The 15,665-nt window shown below is 47.6% G+C and overlaps 1 protein-coding gene across 1 annotated transcript in view; it reads right to left on the bottom strand.

Moving 5' to 3' along the window:
• The window catches only part of RBM20 (RNA binding motif protein 20), a 190,016-nt gene that overhangs the window by 48,034 nt on the left and 126,317 nt on the right, over window positions 1-15,665 (bottom strand). The window contains exons 2-5 of the mRNA XM_069567084.1: window positions 5,571-6,648; window positions 4,124-4,185; window positions 1,446-1,537; window positions 569-666 (exon numbers count right to left, since the gene is read on the bottom strand). Coding sequence (XP_069423185.1) covers window positions 569-666; window positions 1,446-1,537; window positions 4,124-4,185; window positions 5,571-6,648 — 1,330 coding nt within the window. The remainder of the gene's footprint in view (window positions 1-568; window positions 667-1,445; window positions 1,538-4,123; window positions 4,186-5,570; window positions 6,649-15,665) is intronic.

The following is a 15,665-nucleotide window of genomic DNA, read 5'->3' as shown; positions in this document are numbered from 1 at the left end:
GGATGAGCCCTTAGAGCTTCGGGACCAAAGTGCACACTGTAGAGAAGAAGGAACACAAACACGACTAAAAAAGGCGTGATGCAGATGTCACCGTTTCCCCAAGGAGCCAAAAATAACCCTGAGCGCCGGGCCCTTACTTTTCAAGCACATCTTCTCTTTCTGTTCAAGTTTCAGAATTGAAACTTGAAGGAAACGGTCCACTTCATTAAATGTCAAAGTGCTAGAAAACACACACACACACACACACACACACACACCCCTACACACACACCCACACACACCCACACACACACCCCAACTTGTTTTTTTCTAAACCAGGACCGAATGCTAGAAAGTCTTTGAGTGCTTTCAATTGGAAGAAATTAAGTCAGGTTTTTAATCTGTGTGTTTCAACCCCAGTTGGACTGAATTAAACAACGTGGGCCGCCTCTGCTTTCCTGCCCTTCACTAAGCGCCATCTGTGCCTGCTTCACCCAGCCTTCTCTGCACCTCTACACCCAGGCAGAGAAGGTGGTAAAAATGCTTCGATGAGGACAAGTGACAACGGAGAAAAAGCTTCTGTACTCACATTTGTCCCTGGGGAAGCTGAAGGGAATGCGGGACTCGACTGAGTAAACGACCTCGCAGGAATGGTCGCGTATGACGTTCCAAGATTTGAGGTGTACTCTAAATGGTAAATCACACAAAATCGAGTGAAAACCCAGTCATTTCCTTGACCTTCGGAAGTCCTGGTTTATAGATATGTGCAAGAGTCATTGCCCCCCCTATTTAAAAATAAAAATGACTTTTTGGCCAAATGTTCTTTTAAAAAATAATTAAAGTTAGCTTTTCTTTCTTGAAATAAATCATTTAAAAGAAATTTTTAAAAGTTGTAAGGCAAACATAATAATAAATAACTGGGTTAACCCCTATACCCCAAAAGCCATTACCAGGACAGAAGCGGGAAGGGAAAAAGTGAAAACTCCCTTTTAGTATAGTGATTAGTGATTGGCATGATTACACTTCTGAGTGTGCTGATAACCAGCAAAGCTTTAGGTCTAAAACATGTAGAAAACATCAAAGAGCCCAGAGAGCAAGTCCAACGCCTCTTAGCATCTTGGGATCCGTTTGCTTTACAGATGTCCAAGGAGGGCTCATCGGGGACACTTGGTTAGTAAAGATGAGGCACAAGAAGCCTTTGGGAGGGGGTTCCCTGGCAGTCCGGTTGTTAAGGCTTCGCCTTCCAACGCAGGGGGGTTTGGGTTCAAGCCCTGGTTGAGGAGCTAACATCCCATATGCTTCTCGGCCAAAAAACCGAAACATAAGAAGAAGCAGTATTGTAACAAATTTAACAAAGACTTTAAAAATGGTCCACATCAAAAAAAAGTCTTAAAAAAAAGAAAGAAAAGAAGGCTTTGGGAAACTGCTTTCTGCTTCAAGCTGCTGACCCGTGGGCCCCTCCTCACCTTCCGTCCCAGCGGGGTTGTAAACAGCTGCGCTGTTGGGAGAGGCACACAGAGTTCCCTCTGCTGGACCGAGGACACACCGCACACCAGCGCTGGAGGGGGTGAGAAGGGGGAACCGGTTACTCAATAGGCTAGACAAAGAATGTGACTCAGAAATTTCACTAAGACACTCAGACCCCAAAGAGGAGAAAATAAATGTTCAAACCAAAACTTGTACACAAATGTTCACAGCAGCCCTATTCATAACAGCCCAAAGGTAGAAACACCCCAAATATAGATCAGAAGTTGAATGTTTTTATATATGTGAATATTATTCAACCATATAAAGGCTGCGTATGCTACAATGTGGGTTGTACTGAAAATATTATGCGAAGTGAAAAAAGCCACAAAAGGTCACATATTATGAGTCTAATTATATAAGATGTCTAGAAGAAGCATATCCATGGGGATAGAAAGCAGATTAGTGGTCCCCAGGGGCTGGGGGTGGGGAAGGGGATGCGCAGTGACTACCTAACGGGTATGGGTTTCCCTGGGAGTGATGAAAATGTGGAACTGGAGAGTCGTCCTATTTACACAACTTTGTGAGTGTGTTAAGTACCACTGAACTGTATACTTTAACATGGTTACTATGGTGAATCTTATGTGAATTTTACCATAATAAAATGATGGGGAACCAGAAAAGAAATGATTTTTTAAAATCAATTTTTAAAATTGTGTTAAATAACCTAAAACTAAGATCATGGCATCCGGTCCCATCACTTCACGGAAAATAGATGGGGAAACAGTGGCTGACTTTATGTTTTTAGGCTCCAAAATCACTGCAGATGGTGAATGCAGCCATGAAATTAAAAGACGCTTACTCCTTGGAAGGAAAGTTATGACCAACCTAGACAGCATATTAAAAAGCAGAGACATTACTTTGTCAACAAAGGTCCGTCTAGTCAAGGCTATGGTTTTTCCAGTGGTCATGTATGGATGTGAGAGTTGGACCATACAGAAAGCTGAGTGCAGAAGAATTGATGCTTTTGAACTGTGGTGTTGGAGAAGACTCTTGAGAGTCCCTTGGACTGCAAGGAGATCCAACCAGTCCATTCTAAAGGAGATCAGTTCTGGGTGTTCATTGGAAGGACTGATGTTTAAGCTGAAACTTCAATACTTTGGCCACCTGATGTGAAGAGTTGACTCACTGGAAAAGACCTGATGCTAGGAAGGATTGAAGGCAGGAGGAGAAGGGAACAACAGAGGATGAAATGGTTGGATGGCATCACCGACTCAATGGACATGAGTTTGGGTAAGTTCTGGGAGTTGGTGATGGACAAGGAGCTCTGGTGTGCTGTGGTTCATGGAGTTGCAAAGAGCCAGACACAACTGAGCCACTGAATTTAACTGAACTGAACCTAAAACTTACTGTCTTAACCATTTTTAAGTGTACAGTTCAGTAACATTAACTACATTCACATTGTTTGGCCACCATCACCACCATTCAGCTCCAGAAGAACTCTATCTTATAAAACTGAAATTCTCTACCCATTCACTACTAACCCCCCAAATCCCTCTTCCAGCCCCGGCAGCCTCCATTCTATTTTACGTCTCCATGAATCTGAGTTCTCTCCTGTAAGTGGAATCATACAGCATTTGTCCTTTTGTGACTGGCTTATCTCACTTAGCATAACCTCTACCCATGTTGTTGCACATGTAGGAAATCCCTTCCTTTTGAAGGCTGAACGATATTCCACCGTAAACCTAGACCACATGTGTTCATCTATTCATCTAGCCTGGACATTTAGGCTGCTTCCTACCTTTTGGTTATTGTGAATAAGAAAGAGAGGCCTTTTGAATGAGCTCATCTCTAAATGCTTAACCCTATCTTCTATTCTACTTCCCCAGGCCAGAGCTCCTCTTTTCTGTGTGGGTGTTTACAACACCCTCAACATCAGTCTCCAGGTATCTGCCTTTGCCCCCTACCAGCTGAATTCTCAGCATGGCGGCTGGGGTCCCAATCAATGAAGCCAGAGCACACCCCTCATCTGCTCAGCCCTCCAGGGCTCCAGCTGCACTCAGATCAAAAGTAAGTCTTCTCGAGGAGCCAAAGTGCTCAGGATGGGGGCCCACGACTTCACTGGCTCTTCCCCCCAGGTAGTCTGCGCTGCTCACACTGATGCTGCTGAGCATCCCTGGACCACACCAGGGTCTTCAAAGTTGCTATTCCTTCTGCTGGGAGTGCTGGTCCCACAGGCAGTCATGGCTCATTCCACATCCTCCTGGTATGTCTTCAGTGAGGTCTCCCTGCCACCAGCCCCTATGAGTGAACGCACACACACATATGTACACGCACACACACACACACACTCTCTCTCTCTCTCTCTGCCCTGATGCTGTTTTCTGTTTTCTCTTTAGCATTTACCACCAAAGATGCTACTGGGTTGGCCAAAAAGTTCATTTGGGTTCTTCTGTATAATGTCATGGAAAAACTCAAAAGAACTTTTTTGCCACCCCAACACATGCCTCACTAGCGTGTCATCTGTCACCCCTCGTCATTAAGTATAAGCTCCTTGAGCACAGGGTTGGCTTGTTTTGTCCTCTGTTTTCCTAGCAAGAATGGTACAAAGCACACAGTATGAGCTCGATGAAAGCTTGCTGAACACATGCAAAGACCTGTCCTCCTGGACAGCACTTACTTTTCAGAGAAGAGCAGGCATTTCTGAGCATGTAGTTTCCCTTTTACATGCAGCTCCCAGTCCTAGGCCAGAAGGAGAGAAAAATGACCGAAGTAGAACTGACTCCACGGGAAGGCAATGGATGAGTGCGGGCTTCGTCCTAAACACAGGGAGCACAGAGCACCCAGTCGCTGGACAAACCCTGCACGTGCATCTCCCGCCCTTCCTCCCCCACCATCCAGGCTCCTCCCTCCCTGCTCCTGCCGCCCTACTCAGCCCTCACCCCACCAGCATCCACCTGCATATCTCAAGTCTATCTCAGACAGGAGCCTAGAGTCACAAGTCTGATTCTCTCTTCCCCTGTCAGTGGGCCCTTGGTCCCACCGATGCATTTCTATAGGAGAAGCTGGCAGGTGGAAAACCCTAGAAAAGGCTCAATCCTCCATCACCTCCCATATTAGCCAGACCCCCTCCAGAAAAGGGAGGTGAGAAGGTATGTCCCACTGGAGTGACTAGGATGCATCTGGATGACATGACCCAGCAGAGGTGAAAGACACACCGTGGTGGAACGCCCGCTAAACAGGGATTATTGTGCTCTGCAGACGGGACAAGAGACAAGAGGCTGTACAGCTCAGTGCTTAAGAGGCACAGGCTCTGGGAGGGTCAGACCCATGTCTGAATCTCCACTCCACCACTTTCTGACTATGGGGTCCTGGACAAATCATTTCATCTCTCTGGGCCTCAGTCTTTACATCTATAAAATGGGTATAATAATAGTGTCTCTCTTGGAGAGTTATTGCTGACACAGACAAAGAATATGCTAACTGTAATTATTATTGCTTTGGACTATTTTACTGCATCAGCAATACATTTTAGGGGGAAATTTATACTACCATGGGCTTTTGTTTGCAGGGGCTCAAAGCACTTTCCAACTGCTGGAAAAGAGTCATGAGGCTCTACCTCCATTCTGCAGACGGAGAAGCTGAGGCCCTTCTATAATAATCTGTCTAGGTCCCATCTGAGAATGACTTTCTTGTCTGACTCAAAATTCTGCTAAGTTTTTCTCCATTTGTACTCTGTACAATGTATGTTGTCAAGGAACATAGACTCTCAGGCTTCCTGGTGCTCTACAGAGAAAAGCCCTTTTCAAGGAGGCAGAGGCTCTAATTCCTGAGTCCCTTTTCCATAACCCAGGTTGGGTCCCTTGATCCCCTCTCACGTTGACTCTCTCATCTATAAATACAAGACTCTCTTACTTGCTTTAAAGCAAGAGATTGGCCCTGATACATTTCTGAAATTCCTATTGGTTCTAATACCAAGGATTTTAATCAAGGGTAGCTATGGCAAGGTCCTGTCACCCATCCCCCAAGTGTCACAGTTCCTGGCCTATGAACAGCAAGGGTTGGGTTGTGGTGGCCGGCTCCCCCAGGCTCCAGCTGGAGCTCCGAGCAGGTCTCAGATGACTCACCTTCAGATCAAACACCTTCTTATCACAGATGCTACAGACGTGCGGCAGGTGGAGGGGGGCCACACCGTGAAAGTCATTCAGCTCATGCGCTTGCAGGGGCCGCAGGGACAGCACTGCCTGCTCCTCCTTGGCCCGCCTCCGGGCTCCGCTGAAGCCCTGATGGCTGTTGTTGAGCCGACCCCCAAAGGAAGGAGGGGTCCTGTCTGGTGTGGGCTCCTCGGGGTCATACAGCTCATAGGGCTGGCCGGGAGGTGGGGGCCACAGGCTGGGGGCCGCCGCAAGATCAGGCTTGCTCTGGCCAGAGAACCCATGGGCGCTCTCCCACTGGCTGTTTGGACCCTGCAGCAGGGGACCCACCTCGCCTTTCAAGGCCCCGGCTGGCTCAGCCACAAATCCACCTGCCACCTGCGACCCTTGGGCACTGGGTCCGTAGAAGTCCTTGGGAAAGGCAGCCTGGCCATCTTGCCCTGAGTGGCTATAGTGCCCTTCGTAGGTCATGCTGCCCGAGGTAGCAGCCGAGGCTGGCAGGAAGCCAGGCTGACCGTCGGTTTCAGAGCCATATGCCTGGCCAGAGTTGGCTTTGCCGTATTCGTAGAACCCTGCAGCAGTGGGTGTGGGCCCAGTCTTTCCAAGGCCCAGGATGACCGCTGGCTGGGTGGGGGTCTGAGGCATGAAGGGGTGCATCACCATGGCATTGGGGGGCTGGCTGGGAAGGCTCACCGTGGGCCCTGGGCCTCGCGTCTGGCCAGGGGGTGAGAAGGCGAGTGCATTAGAGGGAAAGCGGGTGCTGGGCACGGTGGCTGTGTGTTGGGGCACCCCGGTGTGGCCGTGGGGGCCGCTGATCATGGATGGATGCCGCAGCTGGTTGAAGAGAGGCTGGGACATGGCCACTTTGGAGAGGACTTGGTTGAGGACCGTGGCGGCCGCGGTGTTGTTGGTGACGGCTGTCTGTGCCAGCTTCAACCGGTGGAGGGTGAGCTGAGCCTGCAGCTGGGCCAGCTGGAGGCTGGCGGGCGAAGGAAGCAGCGGGTTCGGGTTACTGACCGAGAACGGGGTCTTGTCCAGGAGCTTGGCGGCACTGCGAGGAGACAAAGGGCTAGATGCACGGCTGCTTTCCACCTGGCAGGCGATGGGCTGCTTGTTTGCTGTCTGTGGTCCCCCCTCCCATACAAACAAGACCTCCCACACAGGCCCCACATATGCTCCAGTCTGCAAAAACCTGTGCTCATACACATCAGTGAAAGAATCTTTTAAATTCCAATAGGTGGCTCAGACAGTAAAGAATCTGCCTGCAGTACAGGAGACCCAGGTTCAATCCCTGCATCAGGAAGAACCCCTAGAGAAGGGAATGGCTACCCACTCCATTATTCTCGCCTGGGAAAAGACCTGGCAGAGGAGCCTGGTGGGTTATAGTCCACAGGGTGGCAAAGACACGACTGAGCGACTAACACACACAGAAAAATTCTTATAAGGTATAATGTTCAAACTCACTGGTAATCAAAGAGATAAAGTTAAACCATTAGAAACAAGTATTTGCTGACCGAAGTAGCAAATACACACACACACGTAAATGACAGCGCTCAGTGCCGGTGAGATAAAGTGGAATGGACACAAGATCAGTGATGATCTAAACTCGTGCAACTTTGCCCAAAGGTAGTCTGGCAACAGGCGCTCATTACAGCCATATTCTTTGACCCAATAATTCAATCCTATGAATATGCCCTAAGAAAACAAGCTAAAATGCAGACAAAACTTGATACGCAAAGATGTTTAATGAAACTACATTATTTGAGAGTCCAGTGTTGAAAGTTACAAATATCCAATAACAGCAGGGAGGTGACTTTTAAAGCGAGTAAATTATAATACATTGGCAGAATGAAATGTTCAGTAAGCATTCACTACTGGTGCAAGAATTTCCATTGTGTTATGCAATATTTAAGACATTCAAAGAAGTCTTCCCATCATCAAGTTTAAGATAGAAGATATTCCACCACACTAAGTCCTCCTTGGGCATCTGCTCTCTCCATCCTCACCCCATCTTCATCATTGCCAGTGACAGACATCATCTTGAATTTGGTCAGGCCATACTTTACAAAGAAAAAAAATGGTGACAAGAGAAAATCCATCTACTCTAATGTTAAGTGAAAAAGGAGTCTTCAAAATTACACACAGAATGAACTGTGTGTGTATATATTTGTGCCAAACACATTTTTATCCTTGTTCTCATTTCACATCCAAAAGCAACAAGACTCATGTGCCCTTCAGTCCATTCTCAAACCCAACTAGCAAAAGAAATTTAAAAAAATCAGAAGGGAAGAACTGAATTTTCGATCATAGGCAGTGGTGGACTCTCACAGAATCTTATTTCAGGGGTATCTGTCTGACATGTGCCTTTCACTGACTTCTGTTGGTTGGTTATGGTATTTTCTAGACCAAAAGTCAGGACCTGTGAACTGGAAAGGGAACAGACATTCCCTTTCATGGTATATGTGGTTACCATTGTCAGGGCCGTTTTATAAGACCCCTACATTTCCTGGTCTTAAACTCCCCTTCTGGGGAGTGCAATCAGGAAATGTGTTCAGGATGTTGATAAACTGGAATTCTCAGGACATCTTAATGGGAAGAATGGAACTGTGCAATTGAGATTGGGGTTATCGTGGACAGACCTGGCTATACATTCAGCATGCCTATGGAAGTGTGGGAGAGAAACGAAAAGTTGGGACCGTTTAACAAGGTGTCCACTGTTTAACAAGGCTTTGTACAGCGCAAGTCTGATGACAATGAAACAAAGGGGAAGGGCCAGAGGGTAGGCATAGGCAAGGAGAGAGAGAGGTGGTTGGCATGTCACACCTCTCCCACTTTGGATTGGTGCTCTGTACTGGTCTGAGAGAATGAGCACAGGCAGGCTGGGGAGGCAGGTGAGGGGGAGAGGTTCTTCACATTTACTGCGACGCCATGTGCCCGGTGCTTGTCTGTGCTGTCTCCCTGGACCTCTCCATGAGTCCTATGGGGTGGGTAGTGTTATATGCTGTGCTAAGTCACTGCAGCTGTGTTCTAGGCTTTGCGATCCTATGGACTGTAGCCCGCCAGGCTCCTCTGTCCATGAGATTCTCCAGGCAAGAATACTGGGTTGCCATGCCCTCCTCCAGGGGAATCTTCCCAACCCAGGGATCGAACTCAGGTCTCCCACATTGCAGGCAGATTCTTTACCATCTGAGTCACCAGGGAAGCCCAAGAATACTAGAATGGGTTGCCATTTCCTTCTCCAGGGGATCTTCCCGATCCAGGGATTGAACCCACATCTCTTAGGTCTCCTGCACTGGCAGGCTTTTTTTTTTTTTTTTACCACTGGCACCACTTGGGGAGCCCAGGGGGTAGGTAACTTCATCCCAATTTTGCAGGGCAAGAACCTATAGCTCAGAAAGACTAGGTGACCTACTTAACAAATGCCCATTGTTGGTGAGTACAGACCAAGGAGTCAGGCTTTCCAAAGAAGAGAAAGGGCACAGCCCTCTTCATGGGCGGCTTCACTGTTTTGTCCAGGGTTCTCAGAACATTAGGCACCCCTACATTCAAATTCAAGCACAAAACACATCTCAGAGCCAGACAAAAACAGATCTGGCTTACTCTTTCTCGTTCTATGAGAAATCAAGTATTTGCTGTAAGTCATTAAAGAGACAGGATGTTCCCCCAGCCAGCAGCCTTGCTGTGCTCCAAGGACAGAACAGGCTGGTTGCATGTTAAGACACTGCAGGGTTGTGGGGAGGGGTCGAGGTTAAAATCAGTGACAGACCTCTTCTCCTGTGGGTAGTTGTGCTGGTTGCAGCCAAGCCTTGGTGGCCCCACTGTGGCTCAGGCACACATCATGGCAGCAGCCGAGTTGGGGAGGTACTAACTGTCTACGCAGGCGAGAATGTGAAAGGCACAGGAGGATGGGGTAGAGGCTGGTGATAGATTTCTACTTGTGTAGTATTAAGCGGCTGAGCTTTAGAGAAGCAATTAAGCTTAACTCAAAACCCTGCCCACACAGGGCCAACCCTTCCTACCAGGTCTGTACCCGATGCAGCCTGTCCTTGCTAACAAGGCGATAATGAGGTGCCAACTTGGTTTCCATGACGAGGGTAAGACAAGGTTGGTTTTGTTTTTCCCAGAGAAGTCAGCTGTATTTTCTAAAACTGTGTTCTGGGCTGGAGGGAGCTCTCGCTGGAGATTCCCCTTTGCCTCTGAAAGGACATGTGGGGAAGAGCTGTCTTTCCAACGGGGAGAGCCAACCTCGCTGGGTATTTGTAGGTCAGCCATGGGAAACGAGTGCTTTCCTGAGGATGGCCCAGGTTACAGAAGTCTACCTATTCACATGCAGCAGAAATTAAGAAGACCGACTAGATTTTCTTCTCGACTTCCGCTTTGCCTGGTAAATTGGTCCCCAACTTGAATCAACCTTGAGTAGAAGTGGTTTCATAAGTATCATCAGAATCAGATACCCTTTTGAACCAAAGACCCTTGGATGAAAAAGAAATGACACACCATCCTACTTTTAAAAAGTCTTAAAGTTCTCAGCCTATCAGAGTTAGTAACTCAGAATTCAGGTGCAGGGCCTCCTCTGGTGGACCATTGGTTAAGACTCTGTGTTCCTAATGCAGGGGACACAGGTTCGATCCCTGGTTGGGAACTAAGATCCTGCAGGCCACGAGGTGCAGCCAAAACAAATTGCAAATAAAAATAAATTAAAAAATAAAATTCGGGTGTGTATGATAATCAAACTTCTGAGCCAAAAATTGGGGCAAGTGGTCTGAAACCCTGAAGGACAGAACTGATGTCACCCTCCTGTCTTCCTCCCCCCTCAGTTTGTCACTGTTGCATCACTGCCCTGTATTGAAAGTAACTGCTTGTGTGCCTTTCACCCTCCATCAGACATAAGCTCCACCAGGGAAGGGAGCATTTCTCAGAGATTCTCGCATTTTCTAGGCACACTTGCTTAAACTTGGTGGCCACTTGGTGACTGCCATGAACAGAATGAAGGAGGAAGATAATGGATGAATTAAAGGAAGGAGAATCTAAATATAGGCAGAAAGCAAATGGATTTTGCTGTTGTATACAGCTTGAACTTCACTCAGGTACAGAGTCACCAGAGCAGGAGTTCCAATACACTCTCTCCCTGTCCAAATCTAGGTTTGTGTGCTTGTTTTTTTTTTCAAATGAAGTGTTATTTTTATTTTTATTTATTTGGCTGTGCTATGTGGCATGCAGAATCTTAGTTCCCTGACCAGGGATCAAACCCATGCCCTCTGGAGTGGAAATGTGTTGTCTCAACCACTGGGCCAGCAGGGAAGTCCCCGAATCTACATTTTGAAGTCAAATGGACAATCCCTGTGGTAGGCTGAATAACGAACCATCCCAAATATCTCTACACCCTAATCCCCAGAAGCTGTGAATCTTACCTAACATAGTAAAGGGGACTCTGCAGGTGTGATTAAATTAAGAGTCTTGAGATGAGAGGTTATCCTGGATTATCTGAGCTGGCCCAATGTAATCACAGCAGTCCTTATAAAACAGAGGCAGGAGGGCTAGAGTCAGAGAGAGAAGATATAAGGATGGAAGCAGAGTCAGAGAGAAGAGATGCGATGTTGCTGTCTTAGAAGACAGAGGAAGGGGCCATGAGCCAATGAAATGCAAGTGGTCTCTGGAAATTGGAAAGGGCAAGGAAATAAAACCTCCCCTAGAGGCTCCAGTAGAAACCAGCCCTGCTGACACCTTGACTTTGGTCCCGTGAGACTGACTTTGGACCTCCGACTCTCAGAAGTGTAAGTAATTTGTATTGTTGGAAGCTACAAATTTGTGGTAACACGTTACAGACACAATAGGAAATTAAAACAATCCACCAAGAAAGTGAGGTGCAAAAGAGGCTTCCACACAGAGAGGCGGGGGTGGGGATGGGGACATTGGCTGGATTTGTTGGTATGAATGCTTGCCACAGCAGTCCTGGGGAGTACAGCCATCTGACCCAGGATCTGAAGACCCTCTGGGAACTTAGCCAGGAGCCAAAACAACACAGAGGTCTCTTCCTTTTCCAAGTCAGATTTTTCTAAACAGCTGGAGCAATGGCACCCTGGGAAAGCTTAGAACTGCAGACCCTTAGGGAGACTCATCTACCCCTCTCGTCAACAAAGAAAGTGACTCGCCCAAAGCCACACAAAACCCATCTAATCAGAACCCAGAGCTTTCAAGCCAGCTTCTAGTGGCTGACAGAACAGCCTTGCCTCCAAAAGTCTGAAGTTTCAGAACTATTTCATCACCAAATCATCATCTCCATCCATATTTCTCTGTGGTCCTCCTCTTTGTTCAGTGAGATACTGACTCCCTGCCATAGGCAAGGCACTTGCTGAGCCCTGGAGAGAGGTGGAGGTGCAGGCCTTTCTGGAACCCGTCAGCTCCAGTGATGGCAGCAAGGACGCCCTCTTGTCTGGGGGGTGGGTGGGGAGCGCGGTTCTATGCCTCTGCCACACCCTCTCTTCCGTGTTGTGCAGCAGCTCTGTGTATAGTCACATGGTCAAACCTGAGATCCAGGGAGAGAGGGAGAGCAGCGCAGTCAGGCACAGAACCTGGGCACGTGGCACAGAGCTAGAACGCCTACCACACAGCCCCACGGAGGGCTGGTCCACTCTCGGCACAGCCACTCGGGTTCATTCAGGCCTTGACAAGGCTCACTGCCCCCAGAGCTGAGGTTTCCTTTCCTTTCCAGAGCCATTCATTGTAACAAAGAACTCACAGTGCACAATTAACATCCAAAACTTTGGCTCCCTACTCACTTGGAAGGTTGGTTGTTTCTCCCAATTAAAGCAGCATTTCTCTCATTAATTTAAAAAATAAAATACAATATAAAGGAGAAAAGTTTCCTTTATAAGCTGGGAGATTTAGGAGCTCCAGATGAAAACTGTTTCTGATGATTTAATTCCATACTGCCGAAAGGATGTGCAACATATTGCATCTCCCAGGGCAGCCAACAGCTGTCTCCAACACTCACTCTTTGCCCCAAAGCTCTTCCACATTTTATGCTGAGTACCCACAGGATGTGATGATGGATTAACATTTGAGCACAGTAACTGAGGCACTCTTTCCTCAGTTCAAGTCGGGGTGCTGGAAATTCAGCAAAATTTCAGCAAATTTTGTGACATAATCCATTCTGTTCTGAAAGGAAAGGATAGTGTTCAGGACACAGGGGCTGCAGAGCCTCTGCTCTGAAACAAATTCCAGCAGAGGGGTCAACAGGATATGGACGAGCTCTATTCAACCAGAATGGATTGAGCACCTATTATGTGCCAGGCAAAGTTGCTAGAGATGGAAAAAGAGAAACGTCTTGAGACCACGGGGGAGACAGATCAGTGCAAAGAAGATGAATATTCCCACGGAGGTAAGCACAAAACAGCAAGGCAGGCAAGGAAGTGGTTCAAGCCTCAGATGTCTCAGAGCAATGTAACAAATGAAACAAAAGACCAACTCAAGGGCTGTCCCTGAACTCTGAACAAAACCTTTGAAACAGTCTGGGTTTATTAATCCACCCACATGTACAAAGGCACATCAGCTGTTGGTGAAAGGCAGTTGTAGGGTGAGTTATGGTCAGAGACCAGCTTCCAAGTACCTGTTACTGGTGGTGTGATGGGGGAAGTGAAGTGAAGGGTTGGTGGCTCAGTCGTGTCCGACTCTGCGACCCCATGGACTGTAGCCCACCAGGCTCCTCTGTCCATGGAATTCTACCGGCAAGAATACTAGAGTGGGTTGCCATGCCCTTCTCCAGGGGATCTTCCCAACTCAAGGATCAAATGCGGTCTCCTGCATTGCAAGCAGACTCTTTACTGTCTGAGCCCTCAGGGAAGCCACAAGTGAATTGCTGTAGAGGAAAACAAGCCCTGGGTGGGCTCGAACCACCAACCTTTTGGTTTACGGCTGAATGTACGTGCTAATCGATTATGCCACAGAGCCATATGATGGGGGGAAATTGCTTAATTTTTTCCAACCCTCAGAATTTTCTCATTTATAAAATGGGAATCGTAATGTCTACCTAATATGATCCAGCCAGTCAGAGCCCCCAGCCACCGTGACTGACTCAGGAACGGACACTCCCAGATGCTACTGGAGCCATTAAGAGACAGACCCTCGTCACCTTGTCAGGCCATGCCTGGGTTGCTAAACTGGCTGAATTTAAGCTACCGCTTAAGGAGAGGCTGCCTGAGAATAAAGCTAACCCACAGACACTGGCCTGGAGATGGGCCGGTCCACTCTGGGAGTCACCGTGAGCCAGCTTCCCCTGAACCTGCTTGGACTTTTCTTTCCATGAACCAATGCATTTCCTTTAGGTGCTTAATAAAAATAATAAGGTAAAAAGAAAAGCAGCCTACTAGAACCATCTTCAAGGAATCTGGCTGGTTCCCTCCATGGTCCCACATCGAATCAAGAGTCCCCTGTCACTCTCCAGCTTCCTCAGCTGGAGGCGAGGGGTCACTCAAGGAAAGTTCGGGCGGTCACTTTGGTGTGAGTATCTGTTGACCAAAGAGACCTGTTTCCTGGAGATTCAGGAAGCAGAATGCTCCCCCGTCCTGGGTGGACTAAGAGCCCTGCACTGTGATCACGAAGTGTGAATAGAGTGCCAGGAGAGAGTCCCCACAAGAGGAGGGACCCAACTTCCTACAGGTTTGGAGATCCAATGCTGACCACGCAGGTGCTCCTGTGAGAAGGGACAGAATGTCTTGGCCCTCACCTGGGAGAATTTCTAAGCAACGCCTTTCAATTCTCAGCACCTAACAAGCCAATTTTGCTGTACTGAGAACTGGCTTTATTATGCCAGACACTCATTATCCCCCAGGAGAAAAAGTTCTTTATTACAGATACAGTTCTCTGGTCTCCTTTCACTTGGAGGGGAGGGGAGTGTACGATGAGTACATATTGGGCTGTGGGCTGCCCTTTACAAACTGGGGTAGGAACCAAGGGATCCAGCCCTAACTCATTGCTCATCAGCTGTGTCACAGTGGGCAACAGACTCTCTGAGCCTCAGTGTCCTCAACCATGAATAGAGAAGTTACAGTCTTTCCTCATTTACATCATGAGGGCCGATTTGGGGTTCAGTAGGGAGTTGTCAGAACGCTCTGTAAATTATTTGGCACTTACAGATGTAAAGGCATGGCATTGGCCAGAGATTATTGGAAAGAGAACATCTTTTGTGTGATCACAACATATTCCTTTTCAGAAAACGTTCCTTTATAGAGGAAGTGATATTTATCACTCACATCCATGGAGATAACCTCGTTGCCACTAGGATTCAGGGTAGAAAGAGGTAAAATTGATTCAGCCATATTAATGGAGTGCATGTTGGGGTGTACCAAGGGCTGAACCATACCAAGGGCTTCCCTGATAGCTCAGTTGGTAAAGAATCCACCTGCAGTGCAAGAGACACCGATTCGATTCCTGGGTCGGGAAGATCGTCTGGAAAAGGGATAGGCTACCCACTCCAGTATTCCTGGGCTTCCCTGGTGGCTCAGCTGGTAAAGAATCCACCTGCAACGTAGGAGACCTGGGTTCAATCCCTGGGTCAGGAAGATCATCTGGAGAAGGGAAAGGCTACCCACTCTAGTATTCTGGCCTGGAGAATTCCATGAACTGTATAATCCATGGGGTCACAAACAGTTGGACACAACTGAGCGACTTTCACTTTCAACCATACCAATGTGATTGCACTCTGCATCCCATACGGCGGGTAGGGATGTAAAGAGCATTGCCCAGAGGCTAAGGGTACAGGTTTCAGAGTTTGTACCAACTTGGATATGAATTTCAGTTTGCCACATATCAGCTAGTGACTGTGGGCAAATATTTATTCTCTCTCAGCCTCAGTTCTCATTGTTAAAGTAAAGATGGTTATGTCTAAGCTATAGGTTTGTTCTGAGAGTTAAATGACAGGGTAGACATAAACTGTTCTGCACAGCTCCTACATACAGTAAGCAGCCACTAAACCAACACAGCAGAGACCAGCACTACTACTAATCTTCTTACCACTGTTGTTACCATAACTCATGTTACTATCATCACCAGCATCATAGTCATCATCAG

Source organism: Ovis canadensis, chromosome 22, assembly GCF_042477335.2.
Source record: "Ovis canadensis isolate MfBH-ARS-UI-01 breed Bighorn chromosome 22, ARS-UI_OviCan_v2, whole genome shotgun sequence".
NCBI classification, from domain to species: domain Eukaryota; kingdom Metazoa; phylum Chordata; class Mammalia; order Artiodactyla; family Bovidae; genus Ovis; species Ovis canadensis.
The sequence above is the reverse complement of the archived record's forward strand: the minus strand, read 5'-3'. Positions and strand labels throughout refer to the sequence as shown.